Source organism: Pleuronectes platessa, chromosome 14 (assembly GCF_947347685.1).
Source record: "Pleuronectes platessa chromosome 14, fPlePla1.1, whole genome shotgun sequence".
Classification (NCBI taxonomy): Eukaryota; Metazoa; Chordata; class Actinopteri; order Pleuronectiformes; family Pleuronectidae; genus Pleuronectes; species Pleuronectes platessa.
The window spans coordinates 9,794,194-9,806,458 of NC_070639.1; the positions used below are offsets into that span (position 1 = coordinate 9,794,194).

Below are 12,265 nucleotides of genomic sequence, written 5' to 3' on the forward strand. Positions count from 1 at the left end.
AGAGATCAGCATCGGATCATAAAGAGTGAGCTCATCTCATCCAAGAAGAAAAAACCGTTCACACAACTTTCACATATAAATATATAAATTTATTAGATTTTTTTGTTCTTTTCTTTTTGAAGTATCCTCTTTGAAATGCCTTGTGTCTTGTTAATGTATCAGAATGTGTTTCACAAGTTATTTATCTTTTTGGCTTGCTCGTCTTATTTGTACAAATGTCAAGAGCATTCATGTGATTGGCGAGGTCGTCGCTCCTCTGCAGATACAATGCAAAAAGGGAGTGCCAGGTCAAACAACACTGACATTCCCTCAACTATACATAAAGGTGGAAAAAAAGAAATATACTGTGTTACAGATTTGTGCACTCAGTGTTAATGTTGTAACTGACGACAGACATACAGACGCAACTATAGCATTTTACATCACAACAGCATTTGCTGCTCAGCGTTTGAATCAAAGCCACTTTTTTTTGTAAACGTGCAGGAAACATTACACTTAGATGTGCGTGCTTTCACAGTAACGTGTTTGGTGATTCAACGGCCTCTTTAAAATCGGCAAAATGTGGAGATTCTTGTCTCAGTGACAAGCACAAATACAGAGGAAGCAGCACGTGGTTCTGATAAAGCTCTTATCAAGGAGTAAAAAAGCTGATTGCTTGCAGCCGCAAAAACAAGCAGGAGGTCCAGAGAGATATACAACTGTTGAAAACAGACCCTCACCCCCCGGGAGACTAATGCACCTCACCCAGAGGCTCCACACATGCACACCTCCATGCCAAAGACATAGTAAATACAATCAATTCAAATGCATGGCTCCTTGTGATCAGTAATGCAGCATATAAAGTTTCCAAACCTAAGGAAAAATAATGGCATCCATGGGTTTGTATTTGTAACAGGCTGCAGGATGACCGGTCAGGATGTCGGGTGATGAGATGGCCGAGCACCACCTCTGTATTGTTTTCTAACAGATTAACACTAAGCATGTTTGCAGCCAGGACAGATCTCAAGTTAAGGACACGTTTGCTTCATGTAGAAGAAACCCACTATGATAGAAAACACAGTTGGGATGTGTGAGATTAAGTTTGAAGGATTTAAAATATAAACTCAACTCACAGGCGGATCCATGTGGCACTTAAAAGGTAGCTGAGGGTATGATAACTGTCAGAGTGGATGCTCTGAATGGCACCGTACACATTGTGATGCTCTAAGCATTGCAGGTGAGACTGTGGCTGATGTCGCCATTGATTCCGCCTCCCACATTACTGCCCATTTCATTGGGAATGTCACAGACTGTGTCGTCGAGCATGTCATACGTTGTGTCATTAGGGGCGTCGCCTGTGGCCTCACTGGCCGAGTCGTGGGCTCCATCATCGGCCGGCTCCTGGCCCGTGGAGGCCCTCGGCGGCTCAAAGGCGTCCTTTCCCATCGGCCTGTTCTGCGGTGAAGTGGAGTCGCACATGAGACACAGAAGTGCCGAGCAGTCCCACAGGCCCTGGGACATGTTGGAGGTGAAGAGCCTCCGACACGGATGACAGAACTGGTAGAAGACCAGCATGAAGGAGATGGCCATGGCGTAGGCGACCAGCAGCTGCAGCACCAGCAGCGGCGCGCAGATGAACTTGTAGAAGTCTGTTTTGTAGATGTACCACAGCAGAAGCAGCGAGGCGTTCTCCACAAAACGCAGCATGTAGTACACGGCCATGCGATACCAGTTCTGGGATTTATTGATGAGGTCGGGGTCGTTGAGTTTCACCTGCACGGCCGACCAGCAGAACATGTTGATGCCGGCGTAGAGGAAGGTGAGCATGCAAAGAACGATGGTGGTTCCTACCCTGGTCAGAGTCTTTTCTATATTCTCTGGGAACGGCGAGTGACTCTGCCAGAACAGGATCCAGGGGTAGAAGAAGAAAACAAGGAAGTTGAGCGTAACCACAGGCAGAACCCAGAGCTGCAGCACGGAGCTGAACAGCACCAGCACCACCACACGGGTGGCGATCTCGAAGCTCCTCCACATGAAGATGCACAGATACGCCATCGGCCGGATGTCCACTTCATAGTCGTCATATTTGATCTTAATGGCCAAGATGTTGCAGCGCAGTGCTCCGTACACAATGGACAGGAGGGAGATCACCATCAGTGTGCCTGACAGGGACAGACAGATAAATACGAGGACGACATCAATTAAAGAAAAGAATCACATGTTCAAGTCTTTTCCAGAAGTGAGAGTTCAGTTTCTTTTTGTGCAAGAAAGAAAATTGTTTGGCACCTTTTAGAAAATACGAATAATTTAGAGAATAAAGCTGCCAAGAAGATATACATATATACAGTAGGAAATATGCCTATTCAAAATAACACATCTTTAGTGAGAGTGACCTAAAACAGAACTAAAAACAGTTTGAGGTTTGAGAGTTTCTACATTCATACACACTACACAACAGAAATTGGAAATGTTTTGTGTTTTGGATTTTCACAAAATCTGGTTCTCCTGTCTTTGTTAAAAGTAAGAAGGTAAGAAATTTAGTAGTTAACATACTGTAACTTTGGATGAGCTGTAGCTGTAGCCTAATTCTATCATCAGCCAAACTCTGGATGAGGATAAATAGATTTCATCACGTGCACTGAAGGCACACAATGAAGGAATCTTCTACAGTGAATGGTAGGAGGGGTTACAGCAACCAACAATGTTTTAAATGCACAACAGTCAGTTTCGGTCACAAGGGGCATCTCTCAATCGAACACAATAGATAGCAGCTTGTTGACGGTTTCCAGGTTGTTTTTGTGATCTCCTCCCCTCATTATAATAAACAGACTTTGGCAAACACAAAGCTGACACATGTGGAAAGAGAATATGACGACACTGACGGAGTCCTACCTTGATTCAATTTACAGATTTCTCAGGGATGGAACATTTCTGGAGACATTTGGGTTGATTAAACTACACATCTCAACTCGTCTTATCGGTTTAATGCATACAAGTCACACATTAAACCTTTAGAGTACATATGGACACCTGACTGGTTCTAAGACAGTCGTGGCGAATTGCGAATCTACCCCGTCAAGGCCCTGAAGCTTTTGTTCATCACTTCCTGGTCGTTAAATCGGTGGGCGTGAAATAGAAAGTGTCAGAGCCGCAGCTGCAGAGAACATTAAACTGGCCCACTGTATTTATAACCTCGTGTGTTTGGCCCTAATGCAGAGAACAGATGGTGTGTGATCCCTTGAGGTAATCTCAGTGACCGAAACACTGGCGAACACACACACACACACACACACACACACACACACACGGACTGACCCCTGATCTGAATCAATCTGATGAGAGAATCCCCAATATCAGATACAGGACGCAGAATTGATTAGGATGAACTGAAGCCTAATCAAAGAGTCCAGAGTCCCCCCCCCCCCCCCCCTCACCTCTACCGATGGACACCCCCTGCTGCAGGACGCAGATGTAGAGCTGCAGGGTGAGCTGGGGCGCCGATCCCAGAAAGGCCTGGATGACAGAGGTGCGGGCGAAGGCTGCTCGGTGCGTGAACAGTTTCCCCTCCGCCTGCCCCACCTGCCGCTCCACCTCCTCAGACTGACCCCCGCGGGGGATCTGCTTCTTCCTGGTGATGCTGACATATGGCTCCTCCACTCGGCCCACGCTGCCATAGATACAGAACGCCTCCAGACACCTGCAGTGCAACAGCAGAACAGAGAGCATGAGGAGCGGCCGACTCTCTGACGTTTAGAGACACTCATGTAATGCAGACACATTACAGAAACAAAATGATTTAATATGACATTCAAACATCAACATCAATGACAGAGTGAACATGCGGATGTTTAGGGGCCTGTGGTTTAGCTTAGTTTGTTTAGAACGTTTATCAGTCAGATTAGTGTGTTATCTAGATCTCCCTGGGAACCGATGCTGCACCACTAACAAACCACAGCTATATCTGAATGGCACATGGACTGTATGTGCCATTCAGATTTTATATATTTTGAATCAACTCCAATAAATTGTACACACTCATTGCCGAAGTATGGAAATCTGAAAATGTGGAAAACACCCTAACTCACAATTTTTTAAGAAAATGTAAAAAAAAATCCTGGATCCACCTTCTGATCCAGATCTGCACAAAGAAGGATCATGGTAATCCATCTTGTAGTTTTTTTGCGTTATCTTACTAAGCAACAGACAAACAACAAACAACAGCAGATGAAAACATAACCTCCTTGGTGAAGGTAACATGAACTACAGGGGAACCAGATCCTAAACTGTACCGATTGTTTTCTTGGGCACATCCGAGACGCTACGAAATACAATGTATGACCTAAAGAGTGGATTCCTACTTTCTCAAAACAACTCATGCTCTTGTACACTGATAGAATTATTCTTCACACAAGCTACACCTTTCTAAATCAGCTCTAATGTGACCGAACATGAAGTTTCTGACTTCGACATCCCGAAACTTTCAAAACTATATAGGCTCAAAAGTGACAGACTTTCAGTATGAAACTCCATCGTAGACTTCGCATGTTTGAGCTGCAGCTGAGTGAGAGGACAGACGCAGTATTGTGTTACACTTAATTTTTTTGTAACTCAGACTGCGAGGCCTCTTATTAGCTTTAGAGAACATTTAATTACGGTTCTGGATTAAATTCCGCATCTCTTTTACACTGGAGTCACTAGAGAAACAGAATCTGCTCATGGCCCGAATAGAGAAGAGGAATGATTTCAGAAAAAATATCTGTTGGTGGAGGAAAGCAGATTTTACTCAAGCACTTAGAAAACCTTCAGTACAGCTTCAGCCAAACGATTGTCATATACCCCACAAACAATAAACATATACCCCATAAACAATCAGGTATAGTAATTTATAGTATTTTATTGAATCGTCAGGGTTGATTGCTTGTGACCTTTTCCCATGTGTTGCTGTATGTATATATGCATATTTATTTCACTTCTTATTTATTTATTTATTTTCTCAATGTATTAACTGTTCATTGTACCCTCGGCACCATTGTAAATGAGGGTCTTATTCCTCAATGTGTTTTCCGAGGCTTAAATAAATAATCCATCAGGTTTATTTTTAATGATAAATTACAGAAGATGTGGGAAAATCTGGTCTCAAATTGATATCTATGTGTCTCTGTTATTATGAATAGCAGAAGATCTGTCGGAGACAGTGCGTCACAGTCGTCAGCTGACATCTTAAATGCAGATGTGGGCAAAGAGCCAGAGGTCGAAGCGGCGCCGAGTCGATAAAGAAGCACTTAAAACCAGTCAGGCAGGAGGTTTAATTCACAGAGGAACTGACGGTCGGACTGATTATCACCGGACTCACACGCACACTGAAGGTTTAAAAGAAATGCCAAAGTCTCATTCAAGGATGTAGTGATAAATATCAGACCCACACTCGGAGAGTTCAGTAAGTTTTAAGTGAACGTGCTGATGTTTTGCTTGGTTATTGAAAACGGACAGAGTTTGATCAAATTAAATAATCTTCACTCGGCAGAATCAATATTTTTTCAAGCAATAAATTTGATTATAACTAGAAGTCGCACAAAGTGACAAAAACACAAATAATCTTATTTTACGGCTTGTTTTTGTGTTCTCAGCTCAGCAGCTTCACAGTTTTGGTTCAGTCTCACTTATTTTAAAGTGCAGCAGCTGTTTCAGAGACAAAGGTCTGAAAACTGACTGAACACGACCTCGGTTAGCGACAAACTGTTGATAAACAATTGTTAACTCCACCAAGATGGATACGTTTTCACCCGGGTCTGTTTGTTGTTTTATTTGTTGGCAGGACTACACAAAAACTACAGAACTAATTTCCAACAAACATGGTGGAGGGTTGAGCCCTGGGCCTGACAAGTACCCATTACATTTTGATGCAGATTAAGAGGAAGGCAGATCCCCATTAACAAATAAATAATTTACATTATCCGACCACTTCCTTTTTTTTATTATACATCTACTATCAAAATTAGACTGTTCGGCCATTGCACGAATGGATCCTGACTTGACACCCCTCTTACATAACAAACTAGTTGTGATGGCACAAAATAAGCTTGTACATTCACGTCATCAACCAGGAAACTCAAACATCCAGAAGAGGTAACAATAGGTGAAACACATTTCTCAGCTGAGGACAAATTCTAGTGGTTTAAAGCTGCAGGAAAGCATTTAATAATTTTTTTGTGAAGCTGTTCCCAAGAGAAAAACACTCAACAGGCTAATTAAACTGCACTTGTGGTTATGAGCACAGCCGGGAAGCATTAAGAGTTGCTGATTAAAACCTAATAAATAGAAGTTTTCAACCCAACAACATACAGTGTCATTCCTGCTTTGACACAAGACTAAAAGAACTCATGCCTGAGATATTCGACATGTTGTTTTGGGCGGATGATACCGAGAAGAGGAAGTGCGGACATTCCCCTCTGTGGCTGTGCTGTCAGAGATAAGGCGCCAGCGGTGACATGTGCTATTCCTGGTTGAGCTCTTCACCGAGGGAAGACGTGGAGGTCCGAGAAATAATCGTTCGAATGCACACTCGAGGGGGAAACGGGGGGGGGGGGGGGGGCAGGGTCACGTCCACAGAGGCCACAGCTGGGGGAATCAACATACGCTGTGTGAGACGTCCGCTCTACTGGACGACCAAAGGAAATACTGTTTATATTAAACAAAACAAAGGCTAAGTTGAATGTTTATACTCACAAGCTGATGCGTGTATGGCTGCAACTAACAATTCTTTTCATTATCAAGATTGATCTGATGGTTGTCATCTTGATTAATAAAATCCTAACTGTTATTTGTCTGAAGACTGTTCAACACAATTTGATGAGGTCCACACCGACGTCTCCAAGTTGCTTTTTTGTGTCCAAACCCCAGAGACGCTGAATCCACAATGATACAAAACACAGAGAAAAGCAGCGCACCTTAAACATTTGACGTTTTGGAACCAGATCAAATGGTTAATAGACTATGAAGAATTACTTTAATAATTATTCAGATCTCAATACAAACTGTTATATATATATTAAAAGGTAAATGGGCAGATAATAATTCCTCCTCCGATTTGTTTTACTTTTGTTGTAACTACATACAAATTGACAAAGTGCCTGTTTACCTCTCATTTATAAGTATTCTCATTCCTTTTGTGTGTGTTCTTTAAATTGATCAATTGACTGACCTCCTGACAAAACATAATGCAACCTGCTGCCACACAACAAACACTAACATACCAAAGAAAAAACATTAGTGGATTATCATCAGATTGTTTTGATTACTTGTGTGTAAAGCTCCTCAATGGTCATTTCAACTGTAATTATGTGTTTCCATTAGAGCCCCGATGAACAATTATTCTAATGATTGATTAGTCTGCTTTCTCAATGATTCGATTGATGATTATAATTAAATGTAAAGTTAATGTGATCAAGAAGCTTCTAAGACCAATAACCACACCCACAGATTCAGCTTACTATAATGTTAGAGAAGACATTTTGAGACACTAAAATCATCAAATATTTATCCTTAGTTTGACAAATTAAAATGAAAAGATCATTTAAATAGTTGCTGATTGCTGTGCTTTCAATCCAATCCATGGATTTCTTAATGGGCCAACAGTTTTAACTCTAGTTTCCATGTTCCAGGGGATGACTTGGTTCCCATGGGATTCCTGTGGTCAGATCTCGAGCTGGCTGTATGTTGGAATCTGTGTGGACCGCAGGATTAGGCTCTGATTCCTTTAGCAGAAGCAGACGGTCCAGCCAGACCAGGGCAGAGCTTACCCAGGGAAAGACCAGGCCTATTAGGCATCTGCTCCGCTTGGGTGCAGATGTTATAAAAGGTCCCTACATCCGAGCGCAGCAGCCACACTGATGTATGTGTGTCAGCCGCTGGATGTGCTCCAGCCTTCATGCCGAGTGATTTCATGAATAAATCAGCCCCAGCTCGGGCCTGTGAGATCACCACGAAGATGATCAAACAGGGAGATGGAGGAGATCCCGCAGAGAGAGCTCTGACTGTGGGGGCCGAGCAGACTGTATGTGGAGCATATCAATGAGGAGTGGGAGCATTGATCAGCGTTTGATTCCGATGCCACAGATAGGCTTTCATTGTTCCGGCACGTGTGCAGCCATTCGGGGGGTGGGGGGGGCGAAAAGGCCCGAGAACAAATGAAAACAACAGCATGTGGGCAACGCTTCGATCCCAGCGGCAGTAAGCAGCTTATGTATTGCAGAGGCCGGACATGTTTTTAACGCGAGAAGCCATCCGTGGAGTCGACACCTGTGCGTAATGACGCTGGTTTCATGGCCTGGTGCAGAGTAGATGAAAAACACTGTGGTTCCCTGTGTGTTTGTGTGTATGTTTGTGTGTGTGTGTGTGTGTGTGTGTGTGTGTGTGTGTGTGTGTGTGTGTGTGTGTGTGTGTGTGTGTGTGTGTGTGTTTCTGTGTATGGGGGGGGGGGCATTATAGACACACACAAATAAACAAGTCCCCACTGACCTGACGATGGGTCCGAACTGCAGAATGTGCAGCAACAGGATGAGCGGTCGGTCCCTGCCCAGGTCCCGGTGGATGAAGGTGAGGGTCAGCTGGACGAGCACGGACGGTAGGAGCGTGAAGAGGAGCGTGAGCCCCTGCCAGATCTGGTCTCCGGCGGAGCGGTACGTGGAGCTCAGGTACAGAGCCGCCGTGGTCTCGGCCGTGAACAGGGACACCGACACAAAGATGGAACTGGGGAGGCGCATCCTCGCTCACTCCGCCATCTGGGGAACGCGGCGCGCTGCTTCGCTCAGGGCCCGTTCATCCATCCCGCAGCCACAGCGCGCTCTCTCGTTCTCAGGCCCACACTGGACGGCGGGGACTCGGGGGCACAAGCCGCCGCAGCATCAGCAGGGAGGCTGGATGTTTTCACAGCCCGGTGTCGTCCCGGCGAGAGACTGCAGGGGGCGACAGAGGCGTCCGTGCGCACCGCAGCGTCATGTTTACTAATTCATTTTTAAATGGAGTTTTTAATAATGAGGAAATAATAATAACGATCTGTGTTCATACCCATGTCATTTATTGGTATGAAATAAATAGAATGTATTGTAATATAATGATATCAGTTGTACATTTTTATTTATTTAGTTTGTTTGGTGTTTTTTCCTCTATTCTGTCCAACACATGTCACTGTTGTATGTGATATTATGAAAACAAAGATGAAGCTGAACATAGGACTTGTAGATGTTGATACAATACAACATAACAAGCTATATAAATGAAGAAATAAACTGGAAAACCCTAAAAATTAAGATAACTTTTTCCTTGGTCCTGGTTTTTCTCAAATCCCAACCTGCTATAGACTGAAGGGACAGTTGTGACATGGATATTTCCATCCACAGCTTCTTAGATTCTACTATTATACATATGCTGAGCTCTGATATTCTCAAACATCAGTCAACAATATGGTTGGACGCATCCTTAGCGGGGGAATCATGGGTGAGGGAGAACTTTTTTGTGTGCTGGATCGAGCAAAATGGAGCAGAGGAAAGCTGCTAATGACGAAGGGGAATCTGAAAGTCCAACTGAATCATTCAAAACTAAAAAGAGGACTCGCAGAAAGGACTCAAGTGAGGAGCTGTCGCAGGCCCAGGACAACCCCCAAGCCTATGTGTGCGCTGAGACGCCGCCGCCATTTACAAACTGAACAGAGACAATATTTATCCAAGCCTCGAGCATCTTTCACGCTGAGAAAGCATCTGAGCGGCACAACTAGTAAAGTGACAATGTCTCACTTTACGCGATGTGTGATTCAATATCAATTATTTCGAGATAAACTGCTTGAAGGGGGGGGGGGGGGGGGGGGGGTAAACGCCTTAAGTATATTTGGTAACGCCTCAATTGTGTTTGTCTTCTCCCGGATATTCTTGTTGTGCTCTATTATACAAACGGTAAGAACATATTTTTAACAATACCCTATTTGCACTTCTCTTTTGTTTGCATTAGTTGCTTTGCAAATTGTTATGCTTAAATGTGGACGTTAATGGATTTGCACTGCATATGCCTGCGGTCATATACAATTCTTTTTTGCTATAAAATGAATAATATGTATGATTCGAGTCCTGTGTGGGGATCAAATATTTGTGATTAAAGGTGTGGTTGGGCTGCTCACATTTTTCAGTTTTCAAATTGGGCTGCCGCATTCTTAAGTTTGGGAATTGCTGTTCTAGGGATTCAGATGGATGTAGTTAAAATAAATGTAATAAGAAAACAACAATTCATACATTTAAAGGAAACGGTGAAAAAACACAACCACTCTTTATTTCAGTTGTTTATTCACTAATAGACATATTTTTTTAATAGATTTCCATAAAACAGATTTAGAATAAGTAGCTCTTGCCAACATTGCAGAACTTGATGTAATATGTTCTGAGGGCGACTTAAAAAAATTTGGATCACAACTTAAGTAAATGCACAAACTTTGAAATTATTAAAACATTAAACATTCGAATAATTAAATAAAACAATCAAACGAAACGCAGTAAGACAAACAATGACGTAAGTAGTTACCAGTTCATTTTCCGGCACCATTGACTGTTTCAGCTGTACTTGTGGACTGCAAGGTGGTTCAATTCATATTGAATAAATCACTGTTTTTCATACGTTTTGTATTTTTTAAGTTATTAAAGAGACTATTAAGATGTCAAATAAATGTATTGAAATTGATTTAGTAACACGATAAACACAAGATGGTGTCAATGCACCTTTACCTTGTTGCCACCTGCCAATAAACCGAAGAAGGATGAATTGAAATTTAACATTTATCAAAGTGCAGATGTATTTAGGGACATGGACAGAAAAGAAGTACAAGAAAACTTGAATTTAGGTGGTAAGTTACTTAGGAATTCTGAGGCACAATACTATTAACTGTTTATATCAGAATTGATTCATGTGAGATATTTTCATTTGTCTCTGTTTTGTGAAACTACAAGAAGATAAATAAATCATAATAAAATACTATATTATACGATGAAAGATGATAACTTCTATAACTTCAAAATATGACAATGAAAATCAAATCTATGTTTGTCATTATTATCAGGCTGTGTGAATGTAAGTGTGGAATTGAGTGTGTGTTGTTTTGTTTTTTTAACTAAACTGGGCTGAAAAAACAAAAGATGCTTCTCAATGGAGTGATAGTCAAGCATATAATCGCTAGTTAATCAATAATGTAGCACTGTTACGTGTCGGTATTAAATACACACAAAACAAACAAGATCTAACTATATGTTATTAAGGGAACTTTGAAGGTGTTTCTATGCTTTTCTTGGTGGAGCCAAGTTAGTGGTTTCTCCTTTGCCAGTCTTAAGAAAATGTTGCTTCTGACAGTAGCTCCATATTAAGTGGACAGACATGACAGCAGTGTAACACGTCTATGACAACGCTCTGCAAGAAAGCTAATAAAGCATATTTCTCAAAATGTCAAACTTTTTTTGTGGTAGGCAACTGAAACACTTGGCTACAGGTCAGGAAAGATCAATGCTATATTAAAAAAATGTTGATTGGTCCAAGAAACTGAACAGTTATACAACATTAAATATTATCTCTGCTTATGCGTCTTATTTTTTGCTTGTGTAACTGCAAAGATGACATCAGGGTCACAAATCTGAGACTGTGCTCGCCTCCCCCGACCAAGACCTCAAAGAGCCCTTCAGCATGTGTCTGTGTCTTATCTCCTGGGATATTACTATTCACTCAGGTCACACACATAGTTCACATACACACAAACACACACACACATACACGCACACACACACACACACATACACACATACACAAACACACACAAACACACACACACACACACACAAAGAATCGTCACATATGGACTTACATCATTGACATACTGGGATGAAGTGACCCAACAGTATGAGGGACACATGCATGGAATATATATGTATGTATATAGCTATATACATAAACAATGTATCATTGTAGTGCTGCAAACACAGTATTGCATCAGTAATTATAATGATACTTTAAGTTTTATTCAATATCATACCTCTATAGTGAACTTATTTTTTTTTTTAAACAAACTGTTAGTTGATATATTTACTTCTCTACTTGTAATAATAATAATAATAATACATTTTATTTATAAGGCGCCTTTCAGGATACTCAAGGTCGCCGTACAACAGTCAACAATACAGTTAATTAAAAATTTTAAAATGCACAAAGCAGAGCAGCAGCAGAACAACAGCTTCAGCAGACAGGAACATTAAAAGTTATA

At 41.9% G+C, this 12,265-nt stretch overlaps 1 protein-coding gene across 1 annotated transcript; it reads right to left on the reverse strand.

Moving 5' to 3' along the window:
- Positions 1-67: 67 nt before the first annotated feature.
- Positions 68-8,848, reverse strand: xk (X-linked Kx blood group (McLeod syndrome)). The gene is made up of 3 exons (XM_053439504.1): positions 8,497-8,848; positions 3,414-3,676; positions 68-2,141 (listed from the first exon to the last, which is right to left on the reverse strand). The coding sequence occupies exons 1-3, from the start codon at positions 8,739-8,741 to the stop codon at positions 1,204-1,206; spliced, it is 1,446 nt and encodes a 481-aa protein (XP_053295479.1). The 5' UTR covers positions 8,742-8,848; the 3' UTR covers positions 68-1,203.
- Between the last annotated feature and the right edge of the window lie 3,417 nt (positions 8,849-12,265).